The sequence below is a fragment of the Mastigoproctus giganteus genome, chromosome 3, assembly GCF_048544385.1.
Source record: "Mastigoproctus giganteus isolate SK-2022 chromosome 3, ASM4854438v1, whole genome shotgun sequence".
Taxonomy (NCBI): Eukaryota; Metazoa; Arthropoda; class Arachnida; order Uropygi; family Thelyphonidae; genus Mastigoproctus; species Mastigoproctus giganteus.
This window is the reverse complement of record NC_143577.1, coordinates 248,657,277-248,677,860: the sequence shown is the minus strand read 5'-3', so window position 1 is coordinate 248,677,860 and position 20,584 is coordinate 248,657,277. Positions and strand designations below refer to the sequence as shown.

Here is a 20,584-nt window from a genome sequence, read left to right as displayed (position 1 = left end):
TTGTCTGTCTGTATTACTGCACAATTGCTGGTAATGGCTGCTGATTTAAGTCCTTAGTTTTTCCTTAATGCTTGTTCTACTTTTCTTGTGTTAAATCTTCTTATGTCCTCTCTGAGTCTCTTTCTAATGGCTTTGCATAACTCAGTATACTCAATTTTCTCCTTGTCAGTGTTTATGTTGCTCTTCTTTTGTCGCCTTCAGTTCATCATGACAAGTGTTCCTTGACTTATTTTTACCTATAGGTTTCTTGAGCTTTATCACTTTCAAAAAGTTGTAATATACCTCATCAATATCTTGGTCCTGAGCAGTCTGGAGAAGCTCAGACTTGTTCTTAAGTTCCAGTATATATTGCTTTTTCTCCTCTTCTGTTATCTCAAAGACCTTAATATTTACTGGAGTCAGTTTTTTTGTTTCTTTTCTTACATGTATATCAAGCGTGCATCTTACCATTCTGTGATCACTTCCAACACTTACCTTGTTCAGGACAGTAACATCGTTCATGTTATATCTTCTGTTAGTGAGGATGAAGTCGATTTCATTAGTTGTTAATCAATTTGGACTCTTCCATGTTCAACCTTTTCTTGAAAAAAGTGTTCATTACTGACAATCCTCGAGATTCTGCAAATTCCACAAGTCTTTCATTTCTTTCACCAATTCCAAAATTTCTTTTAGTTCTCCTTTCTGCACTGTTTTGTCTTTTTCTAACCTTAGCATTCAAGTCCCCCATAATGGTAATGTAGTGAATTTTCTTCTCATCTAAACATAAGGACCACTGCTATGCAAATATATTGCATCGGTGGTTTGATTTTAGTATCATTCTGCCATTGCATGGATTTGTTTAGCAATCGAAATGCAGTGATTTCCTGTCTGTTATTGGCCTCGTGGTCCTCCCTCAAGATGGGGCATAATGATCAGTCTATTTTATTTTATTAATTATTATTTTTAGTTCATTTGATCACATACTGTAGGTACTCCCTACTTTCACTTTAGTGAGATTTCACATAATTCAGAAACAGGTGCCAATTTGGTGGCGCCGCTAAATTTCTTTTGAATTGGCTTGTATTTTCTAAATTATATTAGTAATGTTGCTTCAACAGTACCCTCCTCTTTATTTTTTTTTTTCTTTCCCCCCTGTATTTTATCTTTTTTTCTTTTTTTTGGTTAAGTTTGTTTTCACTCTACTGCTTTGCCATGCTACTGGCATATAATTTATTCAAGTTTATTATACGCAACGTCTAGTAGTTCGTGCTTTTCTGCTCCCACTGATCTTAGCTTTTTTACTATTTTTTCTTATTTATTTTTTATTACTTTTATTTTTTACCCCTCTATTTAATTTTTGGATTATATATATATATATATATATATATATATATATATATATTATCCAAAAAGGGGATTATAAATATATATATATATAGAATTTTTTTTCATCCTAGTCTGTACTTGTTAACAGGAGAGACTGCTTCTACAGGGATAGGATACACTTAAATAAAAAGGGTGCAAGAATATTTGCTGATGCTATCGAGGCAGTGTTAGGTAGGTTGGAAAACTGCTAGCTTTGGGGAATACAAGGACTAATAGATTAACAGTAACCATTGGCACATGAGAAAGTGATTCTTCCAATGCTTCTATTGGAATGAGCAGCAGCCTGGAAAACAAGATGCAAGGTATTTCAGAGACAGCGGAGAGTCATTGCAGTACAAGTAAATGCATGTGTTGTGTTGTGTTAGGGTAGCTAAGAATAGGAACAGGTGCATGTATACTTGAATGTACACCAAAGCTAGGAGTTTGGTAAATAAATTGCTCAAAACATCAAAGGCAGATATTGTTGGGATATCAGAGATGTGGTGTCACACAGATATAAGAAATGCAGAACTAGAATTTGGGGAGTACAATGTGTACAGAAAGTATAGGCTGGATAGGAAGTGAGGAGGGGTTATGCTATTAGTTAAGAAACACATAAAATCCAAGGAAGTGAAGCTGGACAGTACAGTGTCGAGTCAGTTTGGTGTGACATAAGCATTGGGAGATCAAAATTGAGAGTAGGAGTGTGTTTATAGGCTTAATGACTCTGATGAGTATAATAAAAAACTGTACAGGGAAAGGTCTGTACTGTCTTATAATCGGGATTTTAATTTCCCAGATATTGACTGGAATCTGTGGGTTGGTCACTCACACACTAGCAAGGCTTTTGTGGATTTATTGGATGATTGTTTTCTACATCAGCATGTTTGGGAGGCAAATAGAGGGAGTAATACTCTTGATTTGATTCTCAGTAGTGATTCTTCATGCATTAAGAATCTGCAGATAAAGCAACCACTAGGTGGCAGTGATCACAGTGTGCTGAAGTGGGATTTACTCAAAGAAGTAACTATCATCAGTGGTAAAGGGAAGGGTTTTTGCTTTCATAAAGGTGACTACGGTGGGCTGAGACAGTATTTAAATTCTATACGGTGGGACCAACAGCAAATTCAAAATGGGAAGCATTCAAAGAATTTATCTTGGAAGCTACTAGGCTTTACATACCAACTAAGAAATATTGTTCAAGGTTTAGGCCTAAATGGAGGTCAGATGAACTAGTGAGACATATGGCAGACAAGAAAAATGCATGAGATACATATAAATTAATGGGTGACATGGAAGCTTATGATAGATATAAGCTGCTCTGTAACCAAGTCACAAAGGAGGTTAGGCAGGCAAAGGCAGATTATGAGTAATCTTTGGCAAAGGATGCAAAGAAAAACAGCAAAGAGTTCTTTACCTATGTAAACTCTAGAAGGAAAGGGATAAATCAGATTGGTCCACTGGATATTGATGGTTCAACTGTTGATGATCCTTCTCGGGTTGGCCAACAAACTAAATGAGTATTTTGCATTTACATTCACACATGAGGAGTTATTTAGGGAGGGGAACACTGGCAGTGAGCTAGATGATTTTGTAATAACTTAGAGGAAAGTGGAGGAGAAATTGTTGAAGATAAACATAAAAAAGGCACCCGGGGTGAATGGGATCTATCCAGTTGTATTAAAGGAAGCAGCAAAGGAAGTAAGCAAACCCTTAGCCATAATTATGAAATTATGAGAGCTTCTTTGGACTCAGGGAAGGTACCATTGGACTGGAGATGTGCAAATGTGACCCCAATTCACAAAGGAAGATCAAAGGGGGAAGGGTTTTTGCTTTCATAAAGGTGACTACGGTGGGCTGAGACAGTATTTAAATTCTATACGGTGGGACCAACAGCAAATTCAAAATGGGAAGCATTCAAAGAATTTATCTTGGAAGCTACTAGGCTTTACATACCAACTAAGAAATATTGTTCAAGGTTTAGGCCTAAATGGAGGTCAGATGAACTAACAACACAACACACGTTAATTATAGACTTGTTAGTTTAACAAGGCAACACACGTAATTATAGACTTGTTAGTTTAACTTCTGTTCCAGGAAAATTAATAAAGGCACTGCTTAAAGAAGCACTGCAGGATCATCTACACAAGACTTCAGTAAAGCTCAGACACAGCATGGTTTTGTTAGGGGAAAGTCTTGCCTGACCAATTTGATTGGATACTATGATGTGGTCACAAAGATACTGGATGCAGGGAATAACTTTGATATCATATATTTTGATCTTAGAAAGGCTTTTGATACTGTTGCACATGGAAGACTGCTGCACAAATTGGAGCAGTGTGGCATTGGAGACAAATTGCTGCTATGGATAAAGGAATAGTTGAGTGGGAGAAGACAGAGAGCGGTAATCAATGGACACTGCTCATCGTGGACTAATGTTATTAGTGGAGTCCCTCAGGGTTCAGTGTTGGGTCCATTGTTGTTTTCTGTATTTATAAATGATATTGATGATGGTATATCAAGCTTAATGCCCAAGTTTGCAGACAATACAAAGGTTGATACGGTTGTTACGGACACTAATGACAGTATGCTGCTGCAACAGGATCTAGAAAACTTGAGCAGATGGGCTGTGAGGTGGCAAATGAAGTTTAACATTGACAAATGTAAAGTACTACATATGGGAAGCAGTAACCCCAGAGTGACGTATCAACTCTGTGGTACTACACTGACAGTAGTAGGGAGTGAAAAAGACCTGGGAGGTAATTGTGCAGGCAGATATGAAGTTTTCTGAGCAGTGCAGACGGTTTGCAAGAGTAGCTCATGGTGTCTTGTCAATTATATACAGGAATTTTTCTAGCAGGGATAAGGAGGTGATTAACCCCTTGTATAAGGCAATGGTCAGGCCACATCTTGAGTACTGTATACTGGTCCGGAGGCCTCATTTTAAGAAGGATGTAGAGCTGTTGGAACGAGTACAGAGAAGGGCAGCAAGATTAGTGAATGGAACAAAGGGTTGCTCTTACAAAGAAAGGCTTAAATTTTGCAAATTACTGTGTCTGGAGACTTAGGTACCTGCGAGGTGATCTGATTGAGGTGTATAAAGCCTTGAATGGTTTGAGCATGCTCAATGCTGATGGGATTCTTCCTCTTGCTCAGAATAATACCTGAGAGGGCATAAATTCAAATTGAGGAAAAAATAGATGTGCAGAAGTTTGCATTTAGCCAGCGGATAGTTGGTTGTTGGAACAGACTTCCATCCTTTGGTGTGAAAGTTGATAGCTTAAATAAATTTAAGGCTGAGCTGGACAGGTATTTGGAACGAATGGAAGGGTAAAATGGAAGCTGTTTTTTTTTTTTTTTTTTGCTGATGCTGCATAAGCTTGCTTTCTTGCATCCTATGCTTCTACTAATGCTAAATGCTATATATATACAGGGTGTCTCAACAATATTGGTACAAACGTTTAGAGGAGGTAGGTAACGTCTAAAGGAATGTGAATTGCATAGGAACCCATAACCGGAAATGTCACGGGAAAGTAGTAGCAGAGGCACAAGAAGCAGAAATGACACAAGACAGTAATTAGCGTTAAAAATTTATTTGACATAATATTGACAATGGAGTATGAGATGGATGCATTTCATGATGTTACAACAGATGCTCGAATGTTCCACCATGAGACCCGATGCATGCGTGACACCGATGCAGCATGGATTGGCGGACACGGTCGAACATACCTGGAGTTTCTTTGACAGTGGCAGCAGTGCAGACGAGTCTCGCGACGAGATCGATTTCCATCTCCACAGGCGATTCATACACGATAGATTGAGGGCCCCCCACAGAAAGAAATCAAGGCTCGATATATCAGGTGAGCGTGTGGGGGCCAGGCAATGGGTCCACCACGGCCAATCCATCGACGCCCGATGGTCATGAACACATCTTCCATAATTCTCCTTGAGTGAGATAAAGAGAAGAGTTAAAACTCATATAGATGAAAACAACAAACAAAACTCGTATAGATGAAAACAACAAACAAAACTCGTATAGATGAAAACAACAAACACATGGCTAAAGGGAACACCAAAGAATTGGCAGAGCATATGCTGGGATATATCCAGGCATATAGTGATATGAACTTTGTTGTAATAGGAGGGGAAAGACTTTGAAAAGAGAAAATAAGAGAAGCTATTTTTTTTTAATTTCAAGAAGTTTAGCCAGGTTGTTTTAAATATAAATAAGGGGAGAAATATAGGGGTGTTATGGAATAGCCTTTTCAACAATAAAATTAAGTAAGGAGTTGGGGGCTGGTGAACAGTAAGCAGTGAAAATGTGTCTAAACACTGGATTAGAGTTGCCTCTTGTGACATAACATCAGCAGTTTGAAAAGGACAAATTTGCACTCCTTGTTCTTACTCATTGTGCATGTTAACAAGAACCAGGTATAGAGTTTGTAATGTGATTTTAATTTATTATGGTGTATAAAAGTGTTGAAATATTTTATTTCTTAACCAGAATTTATTTTCTGAAGTCCTCTGAAATCCAGAAGATGTGGAATAAGCTGAGGAGCAAGATTATTTTTTCCAGAAATAATATTGCTCCTCAGCACAATATTGAGTTTAGTGACATTGTTGTCATGAAAGTAAGCATTGATTCATGAGATGTGGACATTCCTTCCACAAAGTTAGGAAGAACATATGCTACTAGATAGCTGCTTCCTGTGATAGTAGTACCACTAAGGAATGCAGTGTGTGCGGATAATGCCATTAATACCAGAAAAATGGTGCTCATCATCCCTTTACAGATGCAACAACATTTATTTCTTCAGTAGTGGTGAATCATTCCATTAGTCAGAGTGGAGCTTAGTCTCTAAATTAAATATTAAGATTCATATTTCATCCATGGTATGAAATATCATTTGTTGCAGCATCTTGTATGAGCATGGCTTGTCACATGTTGAAGCGAGCCTTTCTGATTTTGGGTAAGCATCCTGGGTGCTTCCTATGGCTGAAACTTTTTTCTGTTTGCAATTCCTAGTGTAAAATTATATACACAGATATTACAATTGATGTTTTAATCTCATTCAGTGTTATTCTTCTGTCCTTTGTAATCTCTATCTCAAGAGTAGCAACTTGACCTCAGAACAGCTGCTTTGTGGTCTTGATTGTTAGGTCTCATTCTTTCATGATTCTCATTCTTCCCAGAACTTATACACCTAACTGCATATATTTTTTCATTCCATGAGGCCTTCAGAATGGTCTCCAATATTTTCAGGTGAATATCAGTGGGATTGGTCCTATTTAGGTGCAAAAATTTGATAACATAACTACTCTTGCAAAGAAAAATAGGGTTGACTATTTCAAACACCTGCTTGTCACCACAATACTGCTATCATTCTCTTATATGCCATCTAATGGGAAGCACTTTAAAGAATCAGCAAATGTTATACGGTGATCTCGTGTATGAGACTGCTGTAATTTGTTTGCTGATCATCCTCTTCATTGCATATATGAGTACGATTCACTTTCATGCTATGAAAATTAGACCTCATAACCTAAATGAACTTGCTTATACATAACTTATTTTATATAGAAGATATGCTTATCAAGGAATATAGATATGTTTACATTTTTTTATGAAGCCATATGTTCTCTGTCTCTCCTCTTAGGAAATGCAGTTTCACTGTTTGAAGCTTCACGAAGATTTGATCACTGCCCTTATTTCAAAAGAGCGAACTGAAGGTTCTTTAAAAGGCGAGATTCTCTTTTTAAAAAATCAACTGACATCTGAACAAAATGCTAAAGAAAGATTAGAAGATACATTAATGCAAGATATTGACTCTCTTAGGGAACAAGTAGGCAAGTGGCTTTTTTTTATATTATCTATTTCTAAGATTATATGGCGGGTTTGGAGTTGATGGTACTTGAGATAATATAAAATTCTTATATCCAATATACAACTATCCTTCTTTAATTTAAGTGTCTTTTCTCTAGCTTGTGCTATTTGCTAAAGTGGGGGAGGAGAAACAAATCCCATTATTTAATTTTCTGAAACCAATTCTTACTAGAAATTTGACTTCCATATTTGTCTATAAATCTGTTATATAGCAGTCTGTGGTCTGTGCTCTTCTGAACAATTTTGGTTGAAAATGATTTCATTTCTAAGAAATCTTTGTGCATACAGTTATATACCAGTCTTATATCAGTAATATACCAGTGGTACATGACTGTTAGATGAATAAACAGGTTTGCCTTGTTTCATTTATTAAATTCCTTGCTGTAAAGTTAGATTCAGAATTGCAGTTTAGATAACAGTTACTGCAAATTTGAGAATTTCCATCACTGAGTCCTAGATACTAAAGACAGACTTCATTAAAGTAACTAACACCAAGTTTATTAGAAAGTACTTTTTGTTGTTCCTTAGATTCATTGAAACCTACACCTCAGAGGTTTGGATTTTGGCTTCTCCTTCCAACATGAATAATTATGGGAGCTGAATTCTGATTGCTAAAGTGGATTTCTTGGAAACTAGGATTCTTCTTCATGGCTTGAGGACTCCATTGCAAAAGGAACTGGGGGGGGGGGGGCACTAGAAAATTAAGAGCCTTGCAGATGACAGTCACTTTATTAAGACGGCAGACTGTCAATCTCTATTAACAGAAATTGACTGTCTTCAGTTTGCTAATTTGGAGAATACCACAGAATAACTCAAGGGCAACTCCCATTTATTGTGTGTTGTTCCTTTACAAGAGTTTAAAAAATGGACTCATTTTGTTATTAGCAAAATTGGTGTAATTAATAATTTTAATATTGATTTCAATATGCAGCACAGGGGTATGTAACCTGACGGTTGTTTGTGGCCCAAGTCCATGTGGGCCTTCGGCAACAAACACCCCTCAACGTTACAACCCTAAATATTATTCATTCCCTAGTTTAAAACTTAATACTTACTTGCTAGCTTGAGGGGGGGGGGAATAACAGACTAAAAGGTTAACAGTGGCAGCAGGCAGAGTCAAAAGTGATTCTTCCACTGCTTCTATTAGAATGAGCAGCAGCCTGGAAAGTAAGGTGCTGGAGATTTCCAGGGCTGCTGGGAGTCGTTGTGGAACAAGTAAATACTTGGGCTGTGTTAGGGTAACTAAGAGTAGAAACAGGTGCATATATACTTAGATGCACCAATGCTAGAAATATAGTAAATAAATTTGATGAATTTGAAGTGCTGATCAAGGCATCAAAGGCAGATATTGTTGGCATATCAGAGACATGGTGTCACACAGATATATGCTGTGCAGAATTGTAATTTGGGAAGTACAATGTGGATAGGAAGGGTAGAGGTGTTGTGGTGTTAGTTAAGAAAGACATAAAATCTCAGGAACTGCATCCAGTTGACAAAGATGGACAGTGCAGTATTGAGTCAGTTTGGTGTGACATAAGCACTGGGAAAGCAAAAATGAGAGTAGCAGTTTGTTATAGGCCTAATGACTCTGATGAATACAACGAACAGTTGTACAGAGAAATAGAGTGGGCCAGTAAATCAGAATGTCTTATAATGGGGGATTTTAACTTTACAGATATTGACTTGAACTTGTGGATTGGTCACTCACACACTAGCAAGACTTTTTTGGATTTATTGGATGATTGTTTTCAATAGCTACATGTTCAAGAGGCAACCAGAGGGAGTAATACTCTTGATCAGATAATCACCAGTGATTATTCATGCATTAAGAATTTGCAGGTAAAGGAACTACTGGGTGACAGTGATCACAATATACTGATCTGGGATTTACTTAAAGATGTAACTACCATCAAGGGTAAAGGAAAGGGCTTTTGCTTTCGTAAAGTAAAGGGCCGACCGGGCTAGCCGAGTGGGTAAAGTACCTGCCCGGCAACCCAAAGGTCGCGGGTTCGATTCCCGCCTCGGGCTTGGATCAAAGTACTGTAAAAACCTTGGGAGGTGCAATATGGCCACAGAAGCCGATGCGCCAACAACTACCAAATCAATCAAGCTTTCGTAAAGGTCCCAGAAAAGTGGGATCAACTGGTGATGTTACCAACATTGAATGTTAAATGGGAAGCCTTCAGGGGCTTAATCTTGGAAGCTGTTAGGCTTTTCATTCCAACTAAGAAAGACTGCTCAAGGTTTAGGCCTAAATGGATGTCAGATGGATTAATGAAGCATGTGGCAGAGAAGAAAAATGTATGGGATGCATATAAATTATCAGGTGACACAGATGCCTACTGCAGTTTTAAGCTAGTATGTGATCAAGTCACAAAGGAGGTTAGGCAGGCGAAGGCAGATTATGAAAAATCTTTGGCAAAGGATGCAAAGAGTTGTTTACTTATGTGAACTCTAGAAGGAAAGGGATGAATCAGATTGAACCACTTAACACAGATGGGTTGACTATTGATGACCATGCTCAGGTAGCTGATAAACTGAATGAGCATTTTGCATCTACATTCACACATGAGGAGTTATTCAATGAGGGGCATGCCAGAAGTTTATCAAATGCTAACGGGGAGCTAAGTGATTTTGTAATAACTAAGAGCAACGTGGAGGAGAAATTGTTGAAGTTAAATATAAAAAGGGCACCTGGGGTGGATGGGATCTATCCAGTTATATTAAAGGAGGCAGCAGAGGAAGTAAGCAAATCCTTAGCCATAATTATGAGAGCTTCCTTGGACTCAGTGGAGGTCCCCATGGACTGGAGGTGCAAAAATGTATCACCAATTCACAAATGGGTTCAAAAGGTGATGCAAGTAACTATAACCCTGTTAGTTTGTGTTCTGGGGAAAATACTTGTGTTCTGGGGAAAATAATGGAGTCACTAGTTAAAGAAGCATTGCAGGATTATCTAGACACAGCATGGGTTTGTTAAAGGAAGGTCTTGTCTGACCAATTTGATTGGATATTATGATGTAGTCACAAAGGAACTGGATGCAAAAAATAATTTGGATATCATATACAGGCCACTCCTGTATAACACGGTATTTCTATAATGTTTCACTCTAACACGATTGATAAATTGCAGCAATCCTCGCACAATTCTCTAACACGGTTAGAGAATCTCAGTAAACTTCACTAAACAGAGTATTTTTGAGATTTTGTGCATGGAAAACTGTGTATGTTGGATGTGATATTTCAACATTTCCACTTTTCTTGAATCCCTGCTGTTGAATCGCTAGTCAAAAAAAAATGATTGAGAAATCGCTGTATTTAATTTTGTTGGGAAATCCTTGTGTTATTGGACTTGTGTTTGTCAAACTTGTTGAACTTGAAAAATTTTAGATTTCAAAGTTTTATTATTCAGGGATGGGAATGCCAGAGGTGAATTAAATTCTGGCAGCAGTGAGCTAGATGATTTTGTAATAACTGAGAGTAAAGTGGAGGAGAAATTGTTGAAGATAAACATAAGAAAGACACCTGGGGTGGATGGAATCTATCCAGTTATATTAAAGGAGGCAGCAAAGGAAGTAAGCAAACCCTTAGCCATAATTATGAGAGCTTCTTTGGACTCAGGGGAGGTACTCATGGACTGGAGATGTGTAAATGTGACTCCAATTCACAAAGGAGGATCAAAGGGCGACACACCTAATTATAGACTTGTTAGTTTAACTTCTGTTCCAAGAAAATTAATGGAGGCACTGGTTAAAGAAGCACTGCAGGATCAGCTAGACAAGACTTCAGTTATAGTTCAGACAGAGCATGGGTTTGTTAAGGTGAAGTCTTGTCTGACCGACTTGATTGGATACTATGATGTGGTCACAAAGGAACTGGATGCAAAGAATAATTTTGAAATCATATATTTGGATCTTAGAAAGGCTTTTGATACTGTTGCACATGGAAGACTGCTGCACAAATTGGAGAAAGGTGGCATTGGAGGCAAATTGCTGCTATGGATAAAGGGATGGTTGAGTGGGAGAAGACAGAGAGTGGAAATCAATGGACACTGCTCTTCGTGAACTAATGGGTTAAACACAGAACCTCCAGGGTTCTGTGTTGGGTCCACTGTTGTTTTTCTGTATTTATTAATGATATTGATGATGGTATATCAGGCTTAATGTCCAAGTTTACAGACGATATGAAGGTCAGCAGGGTTGTTAAGGACATTAATGACAATATGCTACTTCAACAGGATCTAGAAAAGTTGAGCAGATGGGCTGAGAGGTGGCAACTGAAGTTTAACGTTGACAAATTTAAAGTACTGCATATGGGAAGCAGTAATTCCAGAGTAACATATCAGCTGCGTAGTACTACACTGACAGTGGTAGCGAGTGAAAAGGACCCGGGGGTAATTGTGCAGGCAGATATGAAGTTTTCTGAGCAGTGCAGACAGGCTGCAAGTGTAGTTCATGGTGTCTTGTCAATGATATACAGGAATTTTACTAGCAGGGATAAGGTGATTATCCCCTTTTATAAGGCAATGGTCAGGCCATTGCCTTATAAAAGGGGATAATCACCTTGAGTACTGTATACAGGTCTGGAAGCCTCATTTTAAGAAAGATGTAGAACTGCTGGAATGAGTACAGAGAAGGGCAACAAGATTAGTGAATGGAACAAAGTGAATTTTGTTCTTACGAAGAAAGGCTTAAATTTTGCAAATTACAGTGTATGGAGACTAGGCACCTGCGAGGTGATCTGTCTGATTGAGGTATATAAAGGCTTGAATGGTTTCAGCATGCTCATTGCTGATGGGATTCTTCCTCTGGTTCAGAATAATTGCCTGAGAAGGCATAAATTCAATTTGAGGAAAGACAGTTTTAGAATAGATGTGCAGAAGTTTGCCTTTAGCTAGCAGGTTATTGATTGCTGGAACAAACTTCCATCTGTCATTGTAGAAGTTGATAGCTTAAATAGATTCAAGGCAGAACTAGACAAACATTTGGAGCAAGTGAATTGGTGAAATGAGGGTTTTTTTTTTTTTTTTTTTTTTTGGCTGATTCTATATAAGCTTGCTTTCTTGCATCATGTGCATTTGCTAATGCCATTGGATAGCACACCGGGTCATCCAAAAGATTTAGGTCATCCAAATTAGCATTAGCAGAGGCATTTGATGCAAGAAAGCAAGCTTATGCAGCATCAGCCAAAAAAAAATAACCACTTCCACTTCACTCCTCTGTTCGTTCGAAATACCTGTCCAGCTGAGCCTTAAACTTATTTAGGCTATCAACTTCCACGACAAGGGATGGAAGTCTGTTCCACCAACCAACCACTCGCTGGCTAAAGGCAAATTTCCGCACGTCTATCCTACATCTGTCTTTCCTCAATTTGAATTTATGCCCTCTCAGGTGATTATTCTGAGCAAGAGGAAGAATCCCATCAGCATTGAGCATGCTCAAACCATTCAATGCTTTATACACCTCTATCAGATCACCTCGCTGGTGCCTAGTCTCCAGACACTGTAATTTGCAAAACTTAAGCCTTTCTTCGTAAGAGCACCCCTTTGTTCCATTCACTAATCGTATTGCCCTTCTCTGTACTCGTTCCAGCAGCTCTACATCCTTCTTGAAATGAGGTCTCCAGACCTGTATACAGTACTCTAGGTGTGGCCTGACCATTGCCTTATACAAGGGAATAATCACCTCCTTATCCCTGCTAGAAAAATTCCTATATATCATTGACAATACACCATGAGCTACTCTTGCAGCCCGTCTGCACTGCTCAGAGAACTTCATATCTGCCTGCACAACCACCCCCAGGTCCCTTTCATTCTCTACCACTGTCAGTTTAGTACCACAGAGTTGATACGTTGCTCTGGGGTTGCTGTTTCCCATGTGTAGTACTTTACATTTGTCAATGTTAAACTTCATTTGCCACCTCTCAGCCCATCTGCTCAACCTTTCCAGATCCTGTTGCAGCAGCATAGTGTCAGTAGTGTCCTTGACAACCCTGCCTACCTTTGTATCGTCTGCAAACTTCGACATTAAGCTTGATATACCATCATCAATATCATTTATGAATACAGAAAACAATAATGGACCCAACACTGAGCCCTGAGGGACTCCACTAATAACATTAGTCCACGACGAGCAGTGTCGATTGATTACCACTCTCTGTCTTCTCCCCCTCAGCCACCCCTTTATCCACAGCAGCAATTTGCCTCCAATGTCACTGCTCCAATTTGTGCAGCAGTCTTCCATGTGCAACAGTGTCAAAAGCCTTTCTAAGATCGAAGTATATAATATCAAAGTTATTCCCTGCATCCAGTTCCTTTGTGACTGCATCATAGTATCCAATCAAATTGGTCAGGCAAGACTTCCCCTTAACAAAACCCTGCAGTGCTTCTTTAACTAGTGCCTCCATTAATTTTCCTGGAACAGAAGTTAAACTCACAGGTCTATAATTACTTGTGTCAGCCTTTGATCCTCCTTTGTGAATTGGGGTCACATTTGCACATCTCCAGTCTGTGGGTACCTCCTCTGAGTCCAAGGAAGCTCTCATAATTATGGCTAAGGGTTTGCTTACTTCCTCTGCTGCCTCCTTTAATATAACTGGATAGATCCCATCCACCCCGGGTGCCTTTCTTGTGTTTATCTTCAACAATTTCTCCTCCACTTTACTCTCAGTTATTGCAAGATTCTCTAGCTTACTGCTGGAGTTGAATACACCTCTGGCTTTCCCCTCGCTAAATAACTCCTCATGTGTGAATGTCGATGCAAAATGTTGAAGTTATGTTTCTACCACCACAGTTGTACTAGGTTAATACGACTTGTTTCATTCAGCCATTAGATCAAGGCATTAAATTCACCTTTATAACTCATTACATCAGAAAATCGTTACAATGGATTTTGGAAAAAATTTATTCCGAATTTATTGAAGTAATGGAGACATGGAAACATTTCTCAGTTGTGGACTATATCAAAATAATAGCTTTATTGCTCAAAGAAGTAAAACTGTCAATGTTAAATGTGTGTGGAAAAATGTATGGCCAGAGTCAGTTCATTCATTCATCTGGGAAATGTGGTCTAACCAGCAGAAAATGGAATCAGTGCGATAGTGGAACTTGCTATGTTAGTTGGAGCGGAAAGTTTTGATGATATGACTACTAAAGCCCTCGTGGGTAGCACAGTAATAGAATCGCCCTCCTCCCCACACCAAGTGGAAAAGACTTGAGTTTGAATCCCATCGATAACGGGAGGAATTTTTATGGGTCATTTTCACAATGTGGCTAAGGTGGTTTTTTTTTTTTTTTTGTTAGTTGTTGGTGCATCAGCTTCTGTGGCCATAATGCACCTTTCAAGGTTTTTACACTACTCTGATCTAAGCCCTAGGTGGGATTCGAACCCGCGACCTTAGGGTTGCCAGGCAGGCAGGCACTTTACCCACCCGGCTAGCCCGGTTGGCGTGGCTGAGTTAGTCAGGCTCAGACGAGGGTAGCATGGTTTTTTCTCCCGGAAACTTGGGTTTTTTGTCCAGCAAAACAGAAAATTGACCTCATGACACATGCAATTTATAGACAATATATGCAGAGCAACATGGCTTTAGTCACTAATACACCTAAAAAAATAAACTAAAATAAGATATGATTACGGAAGACATTCAAAAATTACTGGTTGAAAAAGAGGCTATTTGTTGAAGCAGATTTGGTGGAAATGGCATCGTAGATAAACCAAATCAATTCAGAGGATGATAGTGCAGATGAAAATTCTAAACTTCCAAATTTTACACTAAAAAGCATATGTGGAAGGCATAAAGCTAGCCGTGCAATTAGAATCTTATTTTTTGAATGCAGATTCTTGAATGAAAGGAGCTCAAAGTTCAAAAGGGAGCTTTAAAAATGCTTAGTTCCATATGATGAAATTCACAAAGAGTTATCAAGCAAAAGCAAACAAAACCAAATTACTGATTTTTTAAAAAGAAAAGAAGATACACGAAATCTAGGACAGTGTGTTTTTGTTAGATTTTGGAATGTAACCTCCTTTTTGTACTTTTTCTTAGTCATGTAAAAAAACGGTTTTGCACAACACAACATTTTATAGAAACCTAAGTACTGTGTTATACAAGGGTTACCTGTACTTGGATTTCAGGAAAGCTTTTGATACTGTTGCACATGGAAGACTATTTTACAAATTGGAGTGGTATGGCATTAAGGGTAAGTTACTACAATGGATAAAGGGATGGTTGAGTGGGAGACAACAGAGAATGGTAATCAATGGACACTGCTCTTCGTGGACAAATGTTATTAGTGGAGTTCCCCAGAGTTCGGTGCTGGGCACATTGTTGTTTTGTGTATTCATCAATGATATTGACAAAGGTCATCATCATCAGCGATTTTCAATCCACTGCAGGATGAAGGCCTCTCCAGCAACTTTCCGGTTCCTTCTGTTTTGAGCACTGGCCATCCATTTACTACCCAAAAACTCATGAATTTCATCTATCCATCTCCGCCTTTGTCTTCCAGGTTTTCTTCTAGCTCCTCTTGGGTACCATTCTGTTATTTTCTTAGTCCATCTGGCATCGTGTCTTTGAGCTATGTTTCCTGCCTAAGACCATTTTAGTTCTTTAGTTTTGATAAGAATGTCCTTTACTTGAGTTTGCTGCCTAATCCATGTGTTTCTCTTCTTATCTAACAGTCTGATTCCCAATATAATTCGTTCCATTCTTCGCTGTGTAGTTCTCAGCTTCTCTTCCATTCTTTTTGTGAGTGCCCAAGTTTCACTTCCATAAGTCATGGTGGGGAGTATACATTGGTTCATTATTTTACATTTCAGACAAACTGGGTTATTGCTCTTCAGTATGTGACTATATTTCCTGAATGCTATCCATCCAAAATTTATTCTTCTCTTGACTTCCAGCCATTTATCATTATTACAGCTAATAACTTGTCCCAGATAAGTATATGACTCCACCTTTTCAATTACTGCTCCTTCAATTATTATTTCCCTTTCCGTGGCATACTTGTTCATCATTACTTTTGTTTTAGCCATATTCATCTTTAGTCCAAAATCCTTACTAACTGTGCATAACTGATTAAGATTTTCCTCTAATTCTTTGGGATCATGGCTTATGACCACAATGTCATCTGCAAATCATAAATGGTTTAGGTACTCTCCGTTCACATTGACTCCTTTCTGCGACCAGTCTAATCTTCTGAAAGCTTTCTCAAGGGCAGCAGTAAACAGCTTCGGAGATATTGTGTCTCCTTGTCGAACTCCTTTCTCGATTTTAAATTTGCTACTGTCTTTGTCTAGTCTAATAAAGGAGGTAGCACTCTCATATATTTTCTTCAAAATCATAATATATGGGGTATCTATGCCTTGTCTTTCCAGTGCCCGAAACATTGCCTTATGATGTATGGAGTCAAATGCCTTTTCATAATCCACAAATGCCAGGCATAATGGTGTTTTATATTCATTTGCTTTCTCCATTAGCTGTGATATTACGTGAAGGTGATCCATAGTTGAGAATCCTGTCCTAAAGCCAGCTTGCTCTTTCGATTGACAAAGGTATATCAGGCTTAATGTCCATGTTTGCAGATGATACAAAGGTTGGCAGAGTTGTTAACAACAGTAAAGACAGCATGTTACTCCAACTGGATCTAGACAAGTTGGGCAAATGGGCTGAGAAGTAGCAACTGAAGTTTAACATTGACAAATGCAAAGTACTACCTATGGGTAGCAATAACCCAAGAGAAATGTACCAACTGTGTGGTACTACACTCAGGGAATTGGAAAGTGAAAAAGACCTGGGGGGTAATTGTGCAGTCAGAAATGAAGTTCGCTGAGCAGTGCAGATGGGCTGCCAGGGCAGTCATGGAGCCTTGTCAATGATATATATAGGAATTTTGCTAGCAGGGACAGGAAGGTGATTATCCCGTTGTACAAGGCAGTGGTTAGGCCACACCTTGAGTACTGTGTACAAGTCTGGAGGCCTCATTTTAGGAAGCATGTAGAGTTTCTAGAACGAGTACAAAGAAGGGCAACAAGATTGGTGAGGGGAACAAAGTGGTGCTCTTACCAAGAAAGGCTTAACTTCTGCAAATTGTTGTGCCTGGAGAGTAGGCACCTGCGAGGTTTTCTGATTGAGGTGTTTAAGGTCTTGAATGGGTTGAGCAAGCTGAATGCTGGTGGGACTCTTCCTCTTGCTTAGATTAAGAACCTGAGGGGGCACAGTTTCAAATTGAGGAAAGACAGTTCCAGAATAGATGTCCAGAAATTTTACTGTAGCCAGTGGGTAGTTGATTGGTGGAACAGGCTTCCATCTGTTGTTGTGGAAGTTGATATCTTAAATAAATTTAAGTCTGAGCTAGACAAACGTTTGGAGTGACCGGATGGGTGAAATGGGGAGTTTTTTTTTTTTTTTTTGCTAATGCTGCATAAGCTTTCTTTCTTGCATCGTATGCTTCTACTAATCTAATACTTACTTATCCATTATCATTCCAGCTTACTGCCATGTTGATAAGGAAACCAGTCTCTATTTAGCTTTTCTATCTTCCCACCATTTCTCTCTCTCTCTCTCTCTCTCTCCAGCCAACACCTCTCCAGATCGCTGTTTGCCTCTTCTTGCCATCTTATATTTGGCCTTTCTCTTGGTCTTTTACCCTCCATTAACATTTCTAACATCCTTGTTGGCAGTTTGTTATCATCCATTCTCTGTACAGTTGGACAGACAACTTGAGTAGTTGAGACCCGCTAATTTTCGTAAAATCGGACAGATGCTAATAATTTATTGTAATATTTTCTTGTAGAGGATCTGCAATCTCATTATGGATTTAAAATAAACTTTGTGGATTTTTTGAAAAGGGTAGTATAGGCTATTTTTGGAAATTTAAATATCGCATGAAAAACACGCAACACCTTTTTTCGTCAATCAAAAATATAAAATTAGAACCCGATGACAAATTATATTCCTTCGATATCATAAAATCACTATACACAAACGTACACCCCCCAAAAAAAGCTGTGAAGGCCACTAAAGACATGTTATGTAATGATCCCACACTTAAAAACAGAACAAAATTAGATATTTTGGATATAACAATTTTACTAAATATACTGTTATCAGCAAATTATTTCACCCATGAAGGAGATTTTTTCCAACAAGTACATGGGGTACCAATGGGCAGTTTCGTAAGTGGACATTTCTCCGAATTTGACCTCCTGGAAATAGAAAACCACATCATTTCCAAGTACTCTTCCCCATCCCTTAAATTTTATGGAAGGTACGTAGATGATTGAATGCTTATAGGTAAACCACACACACCATAAATACCATCTTCCATGAGTTGAATAATGTAGATGATCAGCTACAATTCACAATTGAAAATGAAGAAAACAACAGCATCAACTTCCTAAATTTAACATTAACAAGAAATGCCACCAAAATAAACACAAAAATATACCACAAACCTACCAATAAGGGGAATTATTTACATTTTGACAGCTACGGCCCCCTTTCTCACAAAAAATCAACCCTAATGCAAACAGGAGATCGAAACACTTAAGAATAGATTTTCCAACCACGGTTACCCAAAATGGCTCATAAATGGCACCTTAAATATAGCCGAAAAAAGCAGTAAAGAAAAACCAAAATGAGAAATGGCAAAAAAATACAATGGATAGGGCTCCAGTACATTGAAATGTACCAACAACCATTGAAAAAAATTTTCAAAGATTCCGAAGTAAATCTAGCCTTTGGTAGCTCCAAGAAACTATGGACATACCTAATAAGCTCAGCTATCAGCAAAAAAACAATAGATTTTAAACAGCAAACAAACGTGGCTTATGCAATCCCCTGCACACCGGATTGCGATTGCATATATATAGGCAGCACGAGAACATTGCTACATACAAGAATCCAAAAACATAAAAGCAGTTTAAAAGTAGCTGCAAATAACAAAGAAAAAGAAAAAACAGACCGAACAGGAAAAAAATAATAGTTCCGAATTGGTAGCTCACCACTTAGACACAGGACATTACCCTCCTTCGAAAATGCGATAATAATTGACAAATAAGACACAAAATTTAAATTAGAAACCAGTGAGACACTAGCAATGAGATCAATAAACATACATAGACCAATAATAATCTCTGAAGAATGGGACCTAAAACAAATATTCTATAAGTTAAATTTTAACGACAGAACATAACACCCTCGCCCCCCAAATCCAGGACCTCTACTAACGAGGACAGGTAGTCACGCACCCGGATTTCCGAGTGAAACCCCTTTCTTTCTGTCCCTTTCCTACCTTTTTTTTCGCCAAAAAAAAACACCTACAACTTCCAAAACTATAAGTGTAAGTATTCCTAAACTATAAGTGTAATACGATGAGGCGGGAAATTCTTCCTTCTCCCTCACCCTACTTCACCCTTTTCCAACTACTCAACCCCCCACCACGCTTTTGAAATACGGCAATGGAACGTGCCCGGGCTATAAAAGATGGCCTCGACACGTATTCACCCTCCTTTGAAGATAGTATTAATGAAAAGCCCCCATTAGGCTTCAGGAATCATCTCCCTTTATGCCTACAATTACTCCCCATGCAAGGATTTAGGACAAAAACTGGCTTTTCCCTCCGTCCTCCTTCCATATAATTGCAATTTCAACACCTTCTGAATTACGCCTCTCCCAGATGCAGCCATCCCTGAAGAAAACCCCCAGGTAAGAGTATTCTGCATTAAAATAAAATATATAATATTCTTAAAATTTAATATTCCTTTAAAATTTCCAAACATAGCCTATACTACCCTTTTCAAAAAATCCACAAAGTTTATTTTAAATCCATAATGAAATCGCAGATCCTCTACAAGGAAAAATTACAATAAATTATTAGCATTTGTAATTTTACGAAAATTAGCAGGTCTCGACTACTCAAGTTGTCTGTCCAAATGTCTAATCAAGTTTCGAGACTTTAGGACCTCCGCGTATTTTTTTATTCCATGCCATTCTCTTTACATGACCAGACCATCTCATTCTGTTCCTATCAATCTTTTCTTGTAATCATTTTTCTCCCACTTTCGCTTGAATGGCCAAGTTTCTTACTCTGTATGTCTCCTGGTCTTTCTACACATACCTCTCAGAAACTTCATTTCCATTGCAGATGATCTTTGTATCATCTGCAGATGTAGGCATTAAGCTTAATATGCCTTCATCAATGTCATTAATAAATTTAAAAATGGGAAGAGAGCCCAGCACTCAACCCTGAGGAACTCTATGAATAACATTAGTCCAAGAAGGATGAAAGGATGATGAAGGAAGGAAGGAACATGCCATGTTTCTGACATTCCTTTTAAGTTGATGTTTGTTGATTTA

The 20,584-nt window shown here is 38.4% G+C and overlaps 1 protein-coding gene across 6 annotated transcripts in view; it reads left to right on the top strand.

Moving 5' to 3' along the window:
* LOC150089016 (rab GTPase-binding effector protein 1-like) overlaps positions 1-20,584 on the top strand; it is a 367,033-nt gene that overhangs the window by 292,470 nt on the left and 53,979 nt on the right. For all 6 annotated transcript variants that reach the window (XM_090369775.1, XM_090369776.1, XM_090369773.1 and 3 more), the window contains one exon: positions 7,005-7,194. In XM_090369775.1, coding sequence (XP_090225901.1) covers positions 7,005-7,194 — 190 coding nt within the window. The remainder of the gene's footprint in view (positions 1-7,004; positions 7,195-20,584) is intronic.